Below are 18,433 nucleotides of genomic sequence, written 5' to 3'. Positions count from 1 at the left end.
CACCATCCAAGCAATGCTCTCTTCTCCCTGCTGTCACCGGGAAGGAGATACAAGAGCCTCAGGACTCACACCACCAGTTTCAGGAGCAGTTATTGCCCGTCAACCATCAGGCTCTTGAATCAAGAGTAGATAACTTCAGTTGCCCCAACACTGAAACGATTCCACAACCTATGGACTCACTTTCAAGGACTCTACAACTCATGTTGTCAGCATTATTTATTAATTACTATTTTATTGTATTTACATAATTCATTGTCTTTGGTAGATTCACTGTTCGTCAGTCTTTGTTTTGTGTGTTGTTCCTTACTATATTGTGTTTAGTTGTATTTTCTGTGAATGCCCACAAGTAAATTAATCTCAGGATAGTATATGGTGCCTTATATGTACGTTTATAATAACCTTTACTTTTAACATTATGGTGAGATCCTGTCAGACTCAGGTTGGGTAGCAGAATGCACCTCAGGCTTATTTATCCCGATTCACCTCTATTATATCGTGTAGCACAAACAGTCATGGTACCCGAGGCAAATTCTGAATGGATTTTATCAATTAAACATTGGACTTCCATGAAGCAGAACTGTATTGCTCCATAATCTGCCAGCTGATGATCTGAGATAATCCCCACTCTAGTATTAGCATCAAGGCAGGTGTTGAATCCCTCGTTCAACGAGGAGTGTGAAACTGCCTGCTGTGAGCACCACACATACAGTTAAAAAGTGCAGAACTCAACTATTTAAGCAGTATACAAAGTATCGAATTTAGCAATTCCACAAACAAGGTTCTGTGGGCCTGCCACATCCAGTGGAAAATGATGACAGATAATTGGCCAATTAATAGGCATCGCCATCCTCAATCACAGGAGAACTTAGCAAGGCTGTAGAAAAGTAAAGAAGGGCTGACACATTTGGAACTACCTTCATCCAGAAATACCAAGTGATGGTACCCTGTCCTCCTCCCAGGGGCTCCACCACATCAGAATTCATTTTATCCTCCTATCAAGAACTTGTTAAGAACACTGGTTACAGTGACACTTGCAGGGATTTACAACATGCTGGGTCTACTGCTAAGAATTTGTGCTCAAAAATTTATCTCACTTCTACCTCTGCCATTCCAGCTCAGGTAAAATATTGGCATCTAAGTGGCAATATAAAGAATTGTCTGGGTATATCCTGCTCAGAAAAATCCATAGAACTCCAGTCTGACCAAGTACAACTGTAAGGGAAATGGCCCGATCAGGAATCAAACTCAGTTTACTGGGTTAAAGGCACAGCACTCTACCAGTGAGGATTGCAGGAACCACAATGCAGACGGGATCTGATGAGCACATTCAAAAGCAAGGTTTACCTTCTTTGAGCCAAGATGGGCAAAGAAAAAACAGGCAATCAGTCCAACTCAAAAAATGCAGTAATCCAAACACAAGTTCAGTAATGCAAGATCTTGATGCACAAATAAGATCCAGAAATGACAGGCAGTAAGCAGACATCATAAAACACTGAAAAGGCTTAACAAAGTACCAGAGGCTCTTGCTATTTTACAAGATCACACTTTCAGACTGAGCAAAGTAAGGTACAGGAAGCAGGGTTTAAATACACTAGTGTTAATTGGGAGCATGTGCAGTCAATGATCAATAACAAGAGAGTCCAATCAGTTCTGAAAAATCCCTTTGGGAACCACGTTTGCCCCTGCTGGCCAACCCCAGGATAGACCGGAGTCCCAACAGCAACCCCTCAATCTATTCTCAGACATTTGAGAAATGATTGAGGATGTCAAGGGCAATAACACGTGATATTTACTCACCAATTCACCAATGCACAGCTTGGGTTCCATTATGGCCACTTCACTCCTGACCTCATCACAGCCTTGGTCTAAACATAGAGAAAAGAAATGAATTCCAGTGGTGAAGCAAGAATTACAGCCTTGGCATCAAGGTAAGGTTTCACCAAGAGTACTTCAAGGAATCCTAGAAAAATTAAAGCCCATAATGTCAAGTATTATACCAGCTGGAATAATACTTTTTGTAACGGAAGCTAATTCCATATTGGAAGCCATTCAGTTCAGGTCCAGGATGTTCCTCAGGCAGTGTCCTGGCCCAAACATCTTGAACTGCCCACAGTTGAGGATGTCTCGCTCAGAGGTGCTCAATGCCATTTCCAGCTCCTTGGATATTGAAGCCATCTATTGCCATTATGCAGAAAGACATAGACAATATTCAGGCAGGGTTTGAACTTGCCGGGTAACATTCCCATCTAAATGTGCCAAGCAAAGAATGTCTCAAAAAGGAGAACATCTAACCACATAGCCTTCAGATTCAAAGGCATTATTACTCTTAAATCTCGTTCCATCAGCATCCGGTGGGGTAACAATGACCAGAATCTTAACTGGCCCAGTCACGTAAACACTATTGCTAAAAAGCAGGTCAGAAGTATTTTCAAGAAAGAGACTCACCATCCTCAGGAATAATGGAATATACACTCTTCTTTTGTAGAATCCCAAAGTCTTACAGAACAGAATCTGGATCTGGCCCTTCGAGCCACTAACCATCAAGCAACTACTTACAGTAATCCTAGCCTAATCCCATTTTATTCCACAAATTTTTCTCATCAACTCTATTCACCATGTGTAGTTTATCGTGGCCAATTTACCTGCAAACCCTTACATGTTTGGCCCTCAAGTGGAAACCAGAGTACCTGCAGGAAAACCATTGAGAACATGCAACCTCTGGACAGAGGTCAGGCCCTGATCCACTGGATTTCCCCGCGTATACTGCAGCTCCCATACATGTGCAAATCCCATAACACACATAAGCTTTGATAGCATCCAGGTAAAAGTACCTTGCTCTTTTGAAAGCCAATGTGCACCACTTTAATGATACAGTTTCTTTCACTTGCCCATTTGGATGTAGTATAGAATGTTTGCAGGAGACACTCCGGCCCAGTCCTTCACAGGTAAACCCTACCCACCACTGAGTACATCTACACAAAACGTTGTTTCAGGAAAGCCATCATCAGGGGCCCCCACCACCCAGGATATGCTCTTGTCTCACTGCTGCCACCAGGAAGAAGGTACAGATGCCCCAGGACTTGCACCATCAGGTTCAGGAACAGCTATTAGCCCTCAACCATTAGGCTCTTGAACTAATGGGGATAACTTCACTTGTCCCATCATTGAAATGTTTCCACAACCAATAGACTTACTTTTAATGACTCTTTATTTCATGTTCTCGATACTTATTGCTTATTTATTATCATTATTCTTTCATTCTTGTTGTATTTGCATAGTTTGTTGTCTTGCACACTGGTTAAATGCCCAAGTTGTTGCGGTCTTCCACTGATTCTATTATAGTTGTTATTCTATAATAGATTTACTGAGTATCCCCACAAGAAAATTAATCTCTGGGTTGTATAGTTTACTTTGAACATTGAGCAACTTATCACAATTTGTTTCAATGACAACGCATAAACCTGTAAAACCATTTAGAAACATGGACAAACAGCACCATGATTTTCCTAGCAAATAACATGTACTTGGAAACATATTCTATTATTCAGTTTTTGCTGGATCAGAGCAGAGGAACTCCCACCAACAGCATAATAGAAGTTCTTTCAATACTGTTATGTACCTAAAAGACAAGCTCACTACGAGCTTTCAGGGGAAGCTAGGGATTTGGATACTTAATGACCTGGCCCAGCTAAAGTCCACATTCAGTGAAAAATCATCCCTGTGAAGTTAAACAAATGGAAATATACAGATATAATTTGATTAAAAAATACTTCGCTGAAATTTAATTTCAACGATTTACTCAACAGAGTTCATGGTAACTTTTAAATGCAGCTTCTGTCTACTTAGAATGTAACCAGCTTAGCCCACAGATGTAACAATCTGAGTTTTTGGCTCACAAAAATATTGTATCTAACAATGCAATAGAACATATCATTGTTGAAAATGTCTTAATGAACAAATTAGCTTGCTCATGCAGTGGAGGATATCTCAAGCAAGATAATGCTACACTGGATGGCTGTATACTGGTGGTATCAGATTGTCAATCCTTCAAAATATCTTCATAAAGGTGGTCAACAAACTTTCTCATGTATAACATGAGGCAAGAGACATAAAACTCCAAGGTATTTCAACAGGACTCTACATGTTACATTAGTAAATTAAAATTAAATAAATGAATGAATGGAGTTTCTCATAAGCAATCCTTCCATATAGTTAATGTCTAAGTCTTTTTTTAAATTCTCTTACTTATTGAAATACAGCACAAAATAGGCCCTTCCAGGCATGCCACCCAGCAACCCAATATGTCAGGTCTCCATAGGATGCTGTGTCCTAGCTGCCTAGATACACAAGCCAGAGCAGTACAATATGGAGAGCAAGCTGTTGCTCATGTAGCAAGCTCCCCCTCTCCATGCATCAAAGGAACAGCAGAGACCAATACAGTTTGGCACCAGCAGCACCGCACGAGTTGTCAGTCAGCGTTGAACTCAGTTTAGGTCTGTCTTAGGGACTTCAGCTCCAGACTTGTTCCTCAGGGTTTATCCCGAAAGCCTTCCCCGTGAATGGGTATAGCCTTCAAGGCAGTGGAGGTTTGAGGACGGAGTTTTCCTTCTCCTAGATGAGCTTCCAACTGCAGCTGAAGAGCCCTACTTGCCAAGGGCAACTGGTTTTAAGGCACCAGTAACCCGCATCTGCTCCTTCTCCTGTCAGTAGGAACAATTCCACCAACCCCAATGTAATCTTAGCCTAATCGCTGGACAAATTACAATGACCAATTAACCTACCAACTGGTAGGTCTTTGGACAGTGGGAGGAAACCGAAGCACCTGGAGGAATCCTACACGGTTATCGGGAGAACGTACAAACTCCTTACAGACAGCAGCAGGAATTCACTTTCTCATCCATGCACTGTTTTGTTTAGGGAATACGACAATAAGAATACTATCAACTTGGAAGCACAGCTACTTCTAATGTAATACTTTGCATTGTAAAAATATTATTCAGAGAGAAGGGAAGTTAGAAATATTTTATAGGGAATGCATCTGGCCCATTGAACTCTATTGTTTTTTTTCTCTCTGTCCTGCTTCAATGCACAAACTGTAAAAGGACATTCATGTACAGACTAATTGGTAGCTAACCTTCCTAAACCTCAGTGATTTCACTTCTAAATGAGTTGGGGTGGGAAATTAGCAAGTGCAAAGGAAAAGCTGTTACGGAGCTGCATCTGAATAAAAGGTGTAATTACCCTGACATTCTGCACAGTAATGGAGCTAGAAGAATTTATTGAAGACTGAAGCTTATCGAGGGATGTGACTTTCTTAATAGAGTTTACTTATGCACAACGGAACTTGACATACTGCACTATTAGTAAAAAGTGTCTCCAGCACACTGTGCCTGGCTGCATTAAGAAGCTAATTTGTCTTCACCTGTGAAATTGTCCAGGTGGCCTCGGTGCCTATTGAATTAGATTGAATACATTGTTCCCTGGATTACCAGCATCCAGTGCTTCCAAATCATAGGAGAGCTTCCAGCAGTTTTAATTAACTAGACAATGTGAGTTAGCACAATTTCTTGCATCAACATTTCTTATTTCAGAAATGCAATGGACTGCTGCATTGAGAAGCACAATCTGCGTGATTTGGGCACAGTTCTTAAATAACCAGACAGTGATTATCCTTAACTCCTAACAGATAGTAAACCTATATTTACCTGATATTTATCAGAAAAAGAATAAGTATTGCACTACAAGCAAATTTCTTTAATTTCATAAAAACAGACTTTATACTGCACTGATAAATCATCAGCAATGATTGGATAGAAGCCAGATTTAAACTTGATCCCCTGGAAATGGACACACAGAGTGTTCACGAAGGTCATCATTTCTAAAACTTAAACACTAAAGAAAAGCTTTGGTAATCTATGAAGAATGAGCATTGATTAGTGAACATACAGGCAATTAATTAATGTAATGGTATTTTTTTAAAGATCACTTATTAAAGTCTTGAGAATTTTGTACAAGTTACATTATCACAATGCCATCCAAACTTACTTGTTTTTGCATCCAGTCATATGTGTAGCTACTTGATTTCAATCATAAGTTACTTTCTATGACATTGATTTCCAGACAAGGTAAGCTACCAGTTGTATAATCAGAAGATGGATTGTTCACATAGTCCTAAATGGGCAAAGCCAGATTTTTAAACAGTGACTGTAACTTCTAGATCAGCGGTTCCCAACCTGCGGTCCACAGGACCCCTCTATTAATTGTAGGGGTCCATGGCATAAAAAAGGTTGGGAACCCCTGTTCTAGATTATTGTTCAAAAGAAAATATTTTCTTATAATTCTTTCAGATCGTAGATGTCTCATCCAAGCCCCACCTCAACACAGCAGATATAAGCCTAACCTACCCAAAATTTCCTCTACTCATTCCAGAAGTTCGTCTGCTAAGCCTTCTTGAACTGATTCCAACACGCTAACATCCTTCCTTAAATAAGGAAATTAGAACTGTGCTATATACAATACCTCAAAAGTGGTCTCAATAATTTCCGATGTAACCAAAGCAAAGCTTTCCACTATATTTTTTGCTTAGTTCCAAGTAAACAATCACATTTTGTAAAACTCATTTCAAACCACTTACTGAATTTGCATACTAACTGTTGTGAATTATACACCTAAACACCAAGATCCCTCTGTGTCTCAAGATTCTGTCAACATCTAGATAAAATGCTTCATTTTTATTTTTTTTCCTGCCAAAATGGACAATTTCACATTATGCTCCAATTGCCTACTCAATTAGACTTATTTGTATCTTATTTATTGCTCCCATTTCCTCTTAACAGTTTTCTCTTCCAACCTTTCTAAATCACATCAGCAAACTTGGCAAGAATAACTTTGGTGTCAACAGCCAATAATATGAATTATATGAATTGTTTAAAGTGAAGACTTAGCACCAACTCCAATGGCATGTGACTCATTTTTACAAACCAGAAATTTGCAAGCACTTTAAGTCTATACTTTGTTTCCTGCTAGTCAGTCATTCTTCTATTCACACTGACATCTTACCTCTGTACCATGAGTCTCTACAATAAAGCCATAGAAGCAGGGTTAGGCCATTCAGCCCATCAAGCTTGCTCCACCATTTCATCATGGCTGATAATTTCCCTCTCAACCCCATTCTCCTGCCTTCTCCCCATTACCTTTCATACCATGACTAATCAAGAACCTACTAACCTCTGCCTTAAATGAACCCAGTGACCTAGCCTCCACTGCTGCCTGAGGCAATAAATTCCACAAAAGCAACTCCTCCTCATCTCCATTCTAAATACATGTCCCTCTGTTCTGAGGCTGTGCCCTACGGTCCAAAACTTCCCCACCATAGGAAACATCCTCTCCATCTAGGCTTTCAACCCTCAATAGGTTTCAATGAGATCCCCACTCATTCTTCTAAATTCCAGCAAGTAAAGGCCCAGAGCCATCAATTGCTGCTCATACGAAAAGCCTTTCATTGCTGCGATCATTCTCGTGAACCTCCTCTGAACCCTCTCCAATGTCAGCGCATCCTTTCTTAAATAAGGGGCTCAGAAATGCTCACAATACTCCAAGTGAGGCCTCGCCAGCGTCTTATAAAGCCTCAGCATTACATCCTTGCTCCTTGCTTTTATATTCTAAATAACCTTCAATGAGGCAGCGTATTCAAAGAAAGAGTTTCACAACGTGATCCTTGCTGAATCAAATTGAATAAATCAGCTTCATGTGTATCCAGGCCGGACCAAACCAAGCAAGAATGAAATTCTGATTGATTCACAGAGCTGCTGCATTAACCTTTGTTGTAATGTACAGTTCATGTTCACAACAAGGAACTATTCACAGATTATTCCATTTATCATTTGCAGAACAAAGAAGTTTTCCAGTGCAGAATCCATTGCCTATTACTCTCATGGGGTGCAATCTATTCCCAGTGTGGGTTTGCGGTTTGAAATATGTACTTCATTTGAAATTGCAAGGCCAATTTTCCTCTATGTGTCGGTCAAATACTTCTGATAAAACGGGAGCAATGTAAAAATTCAAGATTTTAGATTGTTTACTGCCATTTCCAGTACTGTATAGAAGTATAAAGGAAAATGAAATAATTGTTACTCTGGATCCAGTGCAGCAGAAAACACAATAAGATAAAGAAGTCAATAATAATTTAAAAAACACAAACTACAAATACATAAGATAGCCTACATATATACACACATTGATTGTATGTCTATAAAGTGACACTAGGCAGAGAGTGTCTGTACTTGAGGTGACTGACAAGAAATGATAAAGTAATGTTGGCGGTGGGGAGGGATGTGTTAGTGGGTGGAGCTGTTGCTTAGGCTTACTGGTTGGGAAAGGTTTTGAGTCTGATAGTACTGGCATGGATGCTACATAGCCTCCTTCCTGATGGAAGTGAGACAAACAGTCCGTGAGAAGGGTGGATGGGATCCTTCATGATGCTATTAGCCTTCTTCTGGCCCCTTTCTGTATGTATGTCCGTGATAGTAGGTAGACTACTGCTGGAAATGGATAGTAGGTAGACTACCGCTGGAAATGGATAGTAGGTAGACTACTACTGCTTTTACTACCCATTGTAGGGCCCTCCTGTCTGCTGCAATGCAATTTCCATACAGGCTGTGATGTAGCATCTTAGGATGCTCTCTACTGTGCATCTGTAGAATGATGTGAATTTAGATGTGCATAATCCAGCTCTCTTCAGTCTCCTCAGAAAGAAGAGGCATTGGTGAACTTTTCCTGATTGTGTCGAATGCGTTCTGGGACCATGGGCAGTTGAGTGAGATGTGTACCCCTTGGAGTTTGAAACTGCTTCCAGTTTTCACTGCCATGCTGCTGATGTAAAGAGGGGTGCATGTTCTGAAGTCCATCCCAGAAAGCACACCTTTGCATTCAGTCAGGGCTTCTGGTTGGGCTATGGGATGACTTACTGATGTATCCGATGACAGATGAAGCATATTCCTTAAGGTTTGTGTCTTTTCCGTTTGTGGCTTGTTTCAAAAATATTCACTAGGCCTCTGTTCCCATTATGATCAATACTACACTTAAGCTTGTTTATTTTCTATGAGTTCTGCCTTTTAAAGATGTTATAACAATGTAATTCTCAATCAAATGAAAAATTTGACACTGATTAATGAAAACCTTGGATTTTCAGAAGGCCTTTGATGAGCTGTGGTACATGAGGCTGTTTAACAAAGATAAGAACCCATGGTGTTACAGGACAAATACTAGTATTGGTAGAAGATTGGCTGACTGGCAGGATCATAGAGTGGGAATAAAGGGAGCCTTTCCAGGTTTGCTGCCAGTGACCAGTGTTGTTTTGAAGATGTTAGTATTGGGACTACTTCTTTTCATGTTCTAATGTCAATGATTTGAATGATGGAATTGGTGATTTTATGGCCAGATTTGAGGACGATACAAAGGTGGAGGGGCAGAGAGTTCTGAGGAAGCAGGGTGTCTTCAGAAGGATTTAGACAAGTTGGGAGAATGAGCAAAGATGGAATATAGTGTAGGTAATTGCATGGTCATGCGCTTTGGTAGAAGGAATAAAGGCGTGAACTATTTTCTAAACTGGGAGAAAATTCTAAATCTGTGGTGCAAAGGGACAATAGACAATAGACAGTAGGTGCAGGAGTAGGCCATTCGGCCCTTCTAGCCAGCATCGCCTTTCACTGTGATCATGGCTGATCAAACACAATCAGTACCCCGTTCCTGCCCTCTCCCCATATCCCTTGACCCCGCTATCTATAAGAGCTCTATCTAACTCTCTCTTGAAAGCATCCAGAGACTTGGACTCCACTGCCTTCTGGGGCAGAGCATTCCACATATCCAGCACTCTCTGGGTGAAAAAGTTTTTCCGCATCTCTGTTCTAAATGGCCTACCTCTTATTCTTAAACTGTGGCCTCTAGTTCTGGACTCACCCATCAGCGGGAACATGCTTCCTGTCTCCAGCGTGTCCAATCCCTGAATAATCTTATATGTTTCAATCAGATCCCCTCTCATCCTTCTAAATTCCAGTGTATACAAGCCCAGTCGCTCCAATCTTTTAACATATGACAGTCCCGCCATTCCGGGAATTAACCTTGTGAACCTATGCTGCACTCCCTCAATAGCAAGAATGTCCTTCCTCAAATTTGGAGACCAAAACTGCACACAATACTCCAGGTGGGGTCTCACCAGGGTCCTGTACAGCTGCAGAAGGACCTCTTTACTCCTATACTCAATTCCTCTTGTTATAAAGGCCAGCATGCCATTAGCTTTCTTCACTGCCTGCTGTACCTGCATGCTTGCTTTCATTGACTGATGTACAAGAACACCTAGATCTCGTTGTACTTCCCCTTTTCCTAACTTGACTCCATTTAGATAGTAATCTGCCTTCCTGTTCTTGCCACCAAAGTGGATAACCTCACATTTATCCACATTAAACTGCATCTGCCATACATTTGCCCACTCACCCAACCTGTCCAAGTCACCCTGCATTCTCATATCATCCTCCTGACATTTCACACTGCCACCCAGCTTTGTGTCATCAGCAAATTTGCTAATGTTACTTTTAATCCCTTCATCTAAATCATTAATGTATATTGTAAACAGCTGCAGTCCCAGCACCGAACCCTGCGGTATCCCACTGGTCACAGCCTGCCATTCCGAAAGGGACCCATTAATCATTACTCTTTGTTTCCTGTCAGCCAGCCAATTTTCAATCTATGTCAGTACTCTGCCCCCAATACCATGTGCCCTAATTTTGCCCACTAATCTCCTATGTGGGACTTTATCAAAAGCTTTCTGGAAGTCCAGGTACACTACATCCACTGGCTCTCCCTTGTCCATTTTCATAGTTACATCCTCAAAAAACTCCAGAAGATTAGTCAAGCATGATTTTCCCTTCATAAATCCATGCTGACTCGGACTGATCCTTCTACTGCTATCCAAATTTGTCGTAATTTCCTCTTTTGTAATTGACTCCAGCATCTTTCCTACCACTGACGTCAGGCTAACTGGTCTATAATTCCCTGTTTTCTCTCTCCCTCCTTTCTTGAAAAGTGGGACAACATTAGCCACCCTCCAATCAGCAGGAACTGTTCCTGAATCTATAGAACATTGGAAAATGATTACCAATGTGTCCACGATTTCCAGAACCACTTCTTTAAGTACCCTGGGATGCAGACCATCAGGTCCCGGGGACTTATCAGCCTTCAGACTCAACAGTCTATCCAACACCGTTTCTTGCCTAACATAAATTTCCTTCAGTTCATCCTTTACCCTTTGGAAACGATGGGTGTAGTACTTTGGTGTAGGATGGGTGTAGGACTTTCATAAATGATAAGGAATGGTCAATGATAAGAAAGGCAAATTCAATGCTAGCATTCTGTCTGTGAAGGTTCTCAGACATCCAGGTCATTGTATATCAAACAATAGTCAATATATCAAACAAGTCAAGGCAACAAGACTTGCTGTGTTTTCTAGAAGACATTTCGCCAATCATTCACAGTCATAGAGGTAATGAGAGGGTCATTAGCCTTATCTTTGCATGAAAGGAGGTGTGAATTGTTGTGGAGACACCAGGGTAGAGTTGGGCTGATCAACATTACAACTAAAGACAAGGAGAGAAAGTATTCGAGAGGAGACTTGAACACTTGCAACTACCCTGACTGGGCCTTCATTGAGACAGCAACAAAAACCAGTAGGGACATCAACCCAACAGACAGTGGTAAGGAGCAAAGCAGATGGGAAAGCACAGTCATCCCATATGTAGTTGGAGTTTCAGAGAAACTCAGAAGGATTTTCAACAAACACCAAATCCCTGTGTTTTTTAAACCTACAAACACACTCAGACAGAAACTTGCCCACCCCAAGGATACTACACCCAAACATAAATACAGCAATATTTCTATATGCTATCCAATGCAATGAGAACTGCACAGATCTGTATACTGGCATGACAAAACAACCACTTCACAAATGAATGGCCCAACACAGGAGGGAAAACACATCAGGTCAATACCTGGCTGTATATGTACACCTGAAGGACAAGGTACTCTTTTGATGACAACAAAGTGCATATTTTGGACAGAGAGGACAGGTGGTTTGAAAGAGGGGTTAAAGAAGTCATCTTTGTCAGACTGGAAAACCCATCCCTGAACAGAGGTGGTGGGGTATGACACCACCTATCAGACACTTACAATGTAGTCCTAACATCTCTACCCTGGCGTGTCCACAACAGTTCATATAAAGATAAGATGAATGGTAAAATGTCTTCTATAACACAACAAGTCCAGTTGCCTTGATTTACTATTGCTTGATAATGTTAGCATTCATTCCAAGAGAACTAAAATATAAGAGCAAAGATATATGCTGAAGCTTTCTGGGGTATTGGACAGACCACACTTGGGAGTATTGTGAGCAGCTTTGGTCCCATTATCTAAGAAAAGATGTGCTGGTATTTGAGAAGGTCCAGAGGAGGTTCACGAGAATGATTCCCAGTATGAAAGGTTTAGTTATTAATTACATGTTTCCATGACGACTTCAAGTTTATTAATGATATATCTTTCAAATAATTTCTGGGTGTCAATTTTATATGTTACAGTAACTATCACAATCATGTGATTAAAAAGTAAGTTACACAATAATTAATACAATTTCATACACATATTATTAATCTAACAGTTGGGTGCATTTATTAATTTTTATGTTGATTTTCCACAGGTAACTGTAATACCATGAAGCTGCTGCTTAGCTTCATACCGACAACTTGCTGAAAAAAATGGAACAAGAGTTTGTAATTTACTTTTGATTTTTGAATACTTTATTTTTCACATCAGCAGTTCATTGATAGAGAATCTGAGAGACGTTCTATAAACAGGAACTTGCTAAGTATCAACTGGAATATAAGACACATTCTGGTTTTTGCATTTTCCTAATTATTACATTGCCTCAGCTGCCAATTTACTGTGAGATAATGAGCTATGTGTTGATAGCGGACATAAGAGTAGATCTAATCTTAACTTTTACGGTATCAATAACATCTTCTTTTGTTTCTATCAACAAGGCAAAGAATGTGAATATTTGAGGAACTCGGTGTCTGGAAACGCTGAGCCAGTGAGTGGCTCAAGCTGAATATATAAAAACAGTGCTTTGGCTCTTCATGAAATCACATCTCAAAGATCCAAAGTATATTTGTTATCAAAGTATGTATGCAGAACGCAACACTGAGATTCATCTTTCCACAGACAGCCACGAAACAAAGAACCTCCATGGAACCTGTTCAAAGAAACCATCAAACACCCAACGAGCAAAAAAAGAGAACAAATCGTGCAAATACAAAAAAAACGAGTGAAAAACACAGAATATAAAATCTCCAACTACAGAATAATTGAAGCAATTTAGTTCAGTTCAGTTAGGGCTGTGTGGGTCATTGACTGCTGAGCTAGTCTGCTCCGATCAAGCAATAAAACAAGGAGTAAACTTTTTAACTATTGAATTGAATTGGCTTTATTACTTACATCCTTCATAGAAATGAGGAGTAAAAATCTCTGTCTAAATATAAATTGAGAGTAATTTATAATAAATAGTATGTTCAGCAGGACAGTCAATATAACATAGAAATACAATTGTATCAGCATGAATAAATCAGTCTGATGGCCTGGTGGAAGAAGCTGTCCCAGAGCCTGTTGGACCTGCTGCAGTACCGCTTCCCACTTGGTAGCAGCTGGAACAGTTTGTGGTTGGGGTGACTCAGGTCCCCAATAATCCTTTGGGCCCTTTTTACACACCTGTCTGTCAGTACCTCCAGCTGAACTCTGTCTTTTTGTGTGTTTCCCCCGGCTGTCAGTCTGTGGTTTTGTATTGCCATGTGCTCCTGTCCCAGCTCCTGCTCTACTCCGGCCCCTGTATTACTCCCTGTTTATTGCTCAGTGTATTTCAGACCTGTGTTTTCACCTGTCTGTTGCCAGATTGTGCCAGTGAATTTTCCTGAGCCTTTTCAGCACTCGTATCTGAACTCTGTCCGTCTGAATATTGACTCTGCCTGTTTCCCGATTCTGATTTTCAGATTTCTCTGGAACTTTTGATCTCTGCCTGAACTTTGACGCTGACTGTGTTGCCTCTCTGGATTTGCTACTCAAGAAATATCACAGTGCGCACAGTACTTGGTCTGCGACTGGGTCCCTGCTCCAGCACCCTGACGCTGTCTTTGTAAATGTCCTGAATAATAGGAAGTTCACATCTACAGATGCGCTAGGCTGTCCACACCACTCTCTGCAATTGGTGGATGCAAAGTCAAGCGGCTAGAGTTGCAGTGAATGGCAGAATAAAGTTATCTGCAAAGCATATCATAGGGAGGATAAAATGCGATAGCATTTGACAAACTGGTTTAGTGAGGGATGGGAGCAATAATGAGTTGCAGGGAGAATATAGAGAATATTTATAAAATAGCTAGTGGATGTCAGATGATATTTAAGTCTAGTACTGTGTAGAAAGAGGCCCCTTTTGGAGAATTCAAAGATCTTGGCCCTTTTTCTTAGGTTAAATTAATCTTGCTGGCTGAACAGAACATGAAACTGCCTTTTTGCAATTCTTCTAAAGTGGGGATTCCCAACCTGAGGCCACGGACACCTTGCTTAATGGTATTAGTCCATGGGGATAAAAGGTTAGAAACCACTGTTCTAAAGCCAGTGGGACAATGAAAGGTTAACATCAAAGATTCTGCAGTTGCTAGGAATCCAGAGCGCACACACACTAAAAGCTGGAGACATTCAACAGATCACAAGGGGTCTCGGCCCAAAACATTGACTGTTTATTCCTCTCCACAGATGCCGTGTGACCTGCTGAGTTCCTTCAGCATTTGGTGTGGGAAGAATGATGGGAACTTGACAAAATAACAAGAAGATCAACGCTGAAGTAGATGTGAACTGAAAGAGTGGCAAACTGCAGAAAACAGCTGAGAAATAAAAGTAAGCATCAGTCCCAACATGTGAATAACTTACAATGATCAGCTTGCAGGTGGAAAGAGAGCATTCAAAATGCTCATCTCCAAAAAACATAGCAACCTAATTTTGAGCTATAGAGTTTGAAACTGAACAGCTTGTAGGCTCTCTGCACCTAGTTTACACTGACTCTCAGTAAGTATTGCTAATAATCTGCAGGGAATTTGTTCAAAAGCCATAATAATTAATTCCAATATTTTCAGAAGCAGTAAAAAGATCGACTTATGCATCTCATCTGTCTGGCAAATCTGAATGAACTGTTACTTGAATCCGATTGGAGGCGGCCTGGAAAAAAGCTGAGGTTAATCTATTTTAGACTGCTGGGTTTTTGCTTTTGTTAACAAGTATGATATGACAACATCAATGGCCTTATTTCCTCGAATGGATATAGCTTACCAACTACATTTTAAATGTGTGTAAGGTGATCGTATCCAAAAAGTTGATACTTTGAAGAGGTCAATGGTAAAAGGAGGATAGACATGTTGATCATGTCCTAACTTTTGGAGCTTACTGTAACACATAAATTTCCATCATCAGGGACTTCCACCACACAGGCCATGGTCTTTTCTCAGTGCTGCCATCAGGAAGAAGGTACAGGAGACTCAGGACTCACACCACCAGGTTCAGGAACAGTTATTACCCCTCAACCATCAGGCTCTTGAACCAAAGGGGATAACTTCACGTGCCCCATCATTGGAATGTTCCCATAACCAAATTACTCACTCTCAAGGACTCTTCATCTCATGTTCTCGATATTTAGTGCTAATATATTTATTATAATTAATTTCTTTTTGTATTTATGAAGATTGGTGTCTTTTGCACACTGGTTGTAGGTCCATTTAGTGCTGTCTTCCATTGATTCTGTTATGGGCATTGTTCTATTGAGTATGCCCAAAAGAAAATGAATCTTTGGGTTGTATATGGTGACATATATGTACTTTGATAGTAGACTTACTTTGAACTTCACTACAGCAATGTGCCCTCAAACAAATCTCAAACTAGGGTTTTTTAGGGCTATTTTCATTTCTTAGGCTGCTCCCTTACAAGTTTCAGTGAGCTGAAGGACACAAATTCAAATCCTGCCATGGCATTTAGTGGAACTGAATTCAATAAAAGCTGCTGCACTGTTGTTAAAGCTCAATGGCTTCAGCAATATCGAAAAATGAGCTTGACAAAACCAAAGTGACTCCCTCGTCCAAGATATGGTTAGTTTGAAAATGTTCTGTGAGCATGCTCTCATCAACCTCTCAAATGACCAGCAAATTCACGTGCATCAGGAAAATTTTAAAAGGTCCTTCCTCTTTTATTTCTAGCCACAGAGAATGTTTTTGTTTGTTAATTCCCGGATAATAAGGGTGACTAATTTTAGCCATATAATTAAAATGTAGCAAATGGATTTTTCTTCTGCTTGGCAACTTCTCACTTAATTTCAAAAAAAGTAAATGGCGAGTTGAAAATCCGCTTCCAGCTGTAAGAGCATTGAATAAATATTTGTTGTTACCCAATGAAAAGCATCTGCAAATTCCAGTTAATCCTGCATTTAATCTGATTCCATCTGAAGCACTTCACCTTCTGTGGTGTGCTTTATTACGTGTCACTTATTGCGATGCATTGTTTGATAAGTTCACGTTCAGTTGTCATTCAACCATGCGTGACAACCCATGAATACAGGCAAATGAAACAGTGTTAGTCTGGGGCCAGAGCGCAACACACAGCTCCAACAGTCCCACCCAGCACAAAGCGGATACAGCACGTATAAGACAGCAAGCACATATATCAGTAAAATACAGTCACACCAAAAAAAATTATCCACCATATAATTACACTGTGGCATCTATTAATTACTCTGCCAAAGAGGGCCATGAAACAAAATATGTAAAAAAAGAGAAATGGAAATACCTATATTTGCTTTATTGCATATTTATAAGTGTGCAAAATAGATAGAGGCTTGGATTTTGGTAAGTTTGTATTGGTTTCAAGGAAGTAATTTACCTAGAAACAGTCTGCACTAAAGATCAGAAAATAGAATTTCTGCGATGTTCTGTGCAAGCTTATAAAGTTTTCTCTGCTAATTCCAAACCTTAAAGATAGCTCTTAAAATTAAGAATTTTTAGGCAAACTTAAAATATTTGTTACAAAAATAAGCCTTTTTTTCATATGTCCAATTTATCATCCATGAAGAAGCAAATAAAATTGACTTAAAATCACACAGAATTATTACGCTATTGGCATGCACTGGCCACTTTTTTGATGGCATTATTATTTGTCATCTTTAAAGTAAATATTATTTTTTTCACTAGAGGTGAACTCAATACTTGTTAGGAAATTGCTTATGGGGATTGTGTATTCTAAAACTGAACTGGTACAGGATCAGGAAATTCACTTATCCTAATGGAGAATAATGGTTGCTCAAAACCAAGGTAGATTGAAAACCAATACCATTTTTTGAATTGTGCTTATATATCTACTTAAAACAAGTTTTTGAAGTGTTAAAGATCTTCTAAATTAATTTCTGTATTTTTCGTCAGCTTTGACTGTTATTGAATATCTGTCTGAGTCATTGCTTAGCCAGCTGACAATATTTATTCCAGCTGTTTCATCCATGTGCCTTATTTTGGCACACTCATGTGAAGGCATTAATAATGTCACTACCCGCGGTCTGGCCACATTGTACCCAGGTGGCTATGGGCCAATAGGAGTGGATCCTGTCGAGATGAGTTGAACTTACAAGCTCACTACCTGCTGCAAGTTCTGGGTAATTAAAGTTCAAAGAAAATTTTATTATCACAGTACATATACAGTACGTCACCATATACAACCCTGAAATCTGTTTCCTTGTGGGTATACTCAATAATAATAACCGTAACAGAATCAATGAAAGACTGCCCAACTAGGCAGTTCAACCAGAGTGCACAAGACAAATTGTGCAAATACAAAAAGAAGAATTAATAATAAATAAATAAGCAATTAATATTGAGAACATGAGATGAAGAGTCCTTGAAGGTGAGTCCATTGATTTCAATGATGGGGCAGTTGAGTGAATTATCCCCTTTGATTGAAGAGCCTGATGGGTGAGGACTAGTAAATCTGAGGCTTCTGTATGACCTTCCTGAAGGCAGCAACGAGGTGGTCGGGGTCCCTGATAATTGATGCTGCTTTCCTGAGACAACGTTTTACGTAAATGTGCTCAATGGTTGGGAGGACTTTACCTTTTATGGACTGGGCCATATCCACTTTTTTTTTTGTAGGATTTTCCATTCATGGGCATTATGGCTCATTAATGTAATTGCATTCAAGGAAGAGGCAGTATGAATGATAGCAGTATGTTCAAACTCAGTTGGGTAAAACAAGAACGTGCAAAATACTGAACCATTAAAGTGGAAGGCACTGTGAATGAGGTATCACTTGGATG

At 40.0% G+C, this 18,433-nt stretch overlaps 1 protein-coding gene across 5 annotated transcripts in view; it reads right to left on the bottom strand.

The window, feature by feature from the left end:
- The window catches only part of tafa5a (TAFA chemokine like family member 5a), a 778,752-nt gene that overhangs the window by 121,537 nt on the left and 638,782 nt on the right, over nt 1-18,433 (bottom strand). For 3 of the 5 annotated variants that reach the window (XM_073066373.1, XM_073066370.1, XM_073066372.1), the window contains exon 4: nt 1,798-1,865. The exons of the other annotated variants lie outside the window; for them this stretch is intronic. In XM_073066373.1, the coding sequence (XP_072922474.1) occupies nt 1,827-1,865 (39 nt within the window). In that variant the 3' untranslated portion in view covers nt 1,798-1,826. The remainder of the gene's footprint in view (nt 1-1,797; nt 1,866-18,433) is intronic. 5 annotated transcript variants of the gene reach the window in all.

Source organism: Hemitrygon akajei, chromosome 14, assembly GCF_048418815.1.
Source record: "Hemitrygon akajei chromosome 14, sHemAka1.3, whole genome shotgun sequence".
NCBI lineage: Eukaryota > Metazoa > Chordata > Chondrichthyes > Myliobatiformes > Dasyatidae > Hemitrygon > Hemitrygon akajei.
This window is presented reverse-complemented; position numbering and strand designations above follow the sequence as displayed.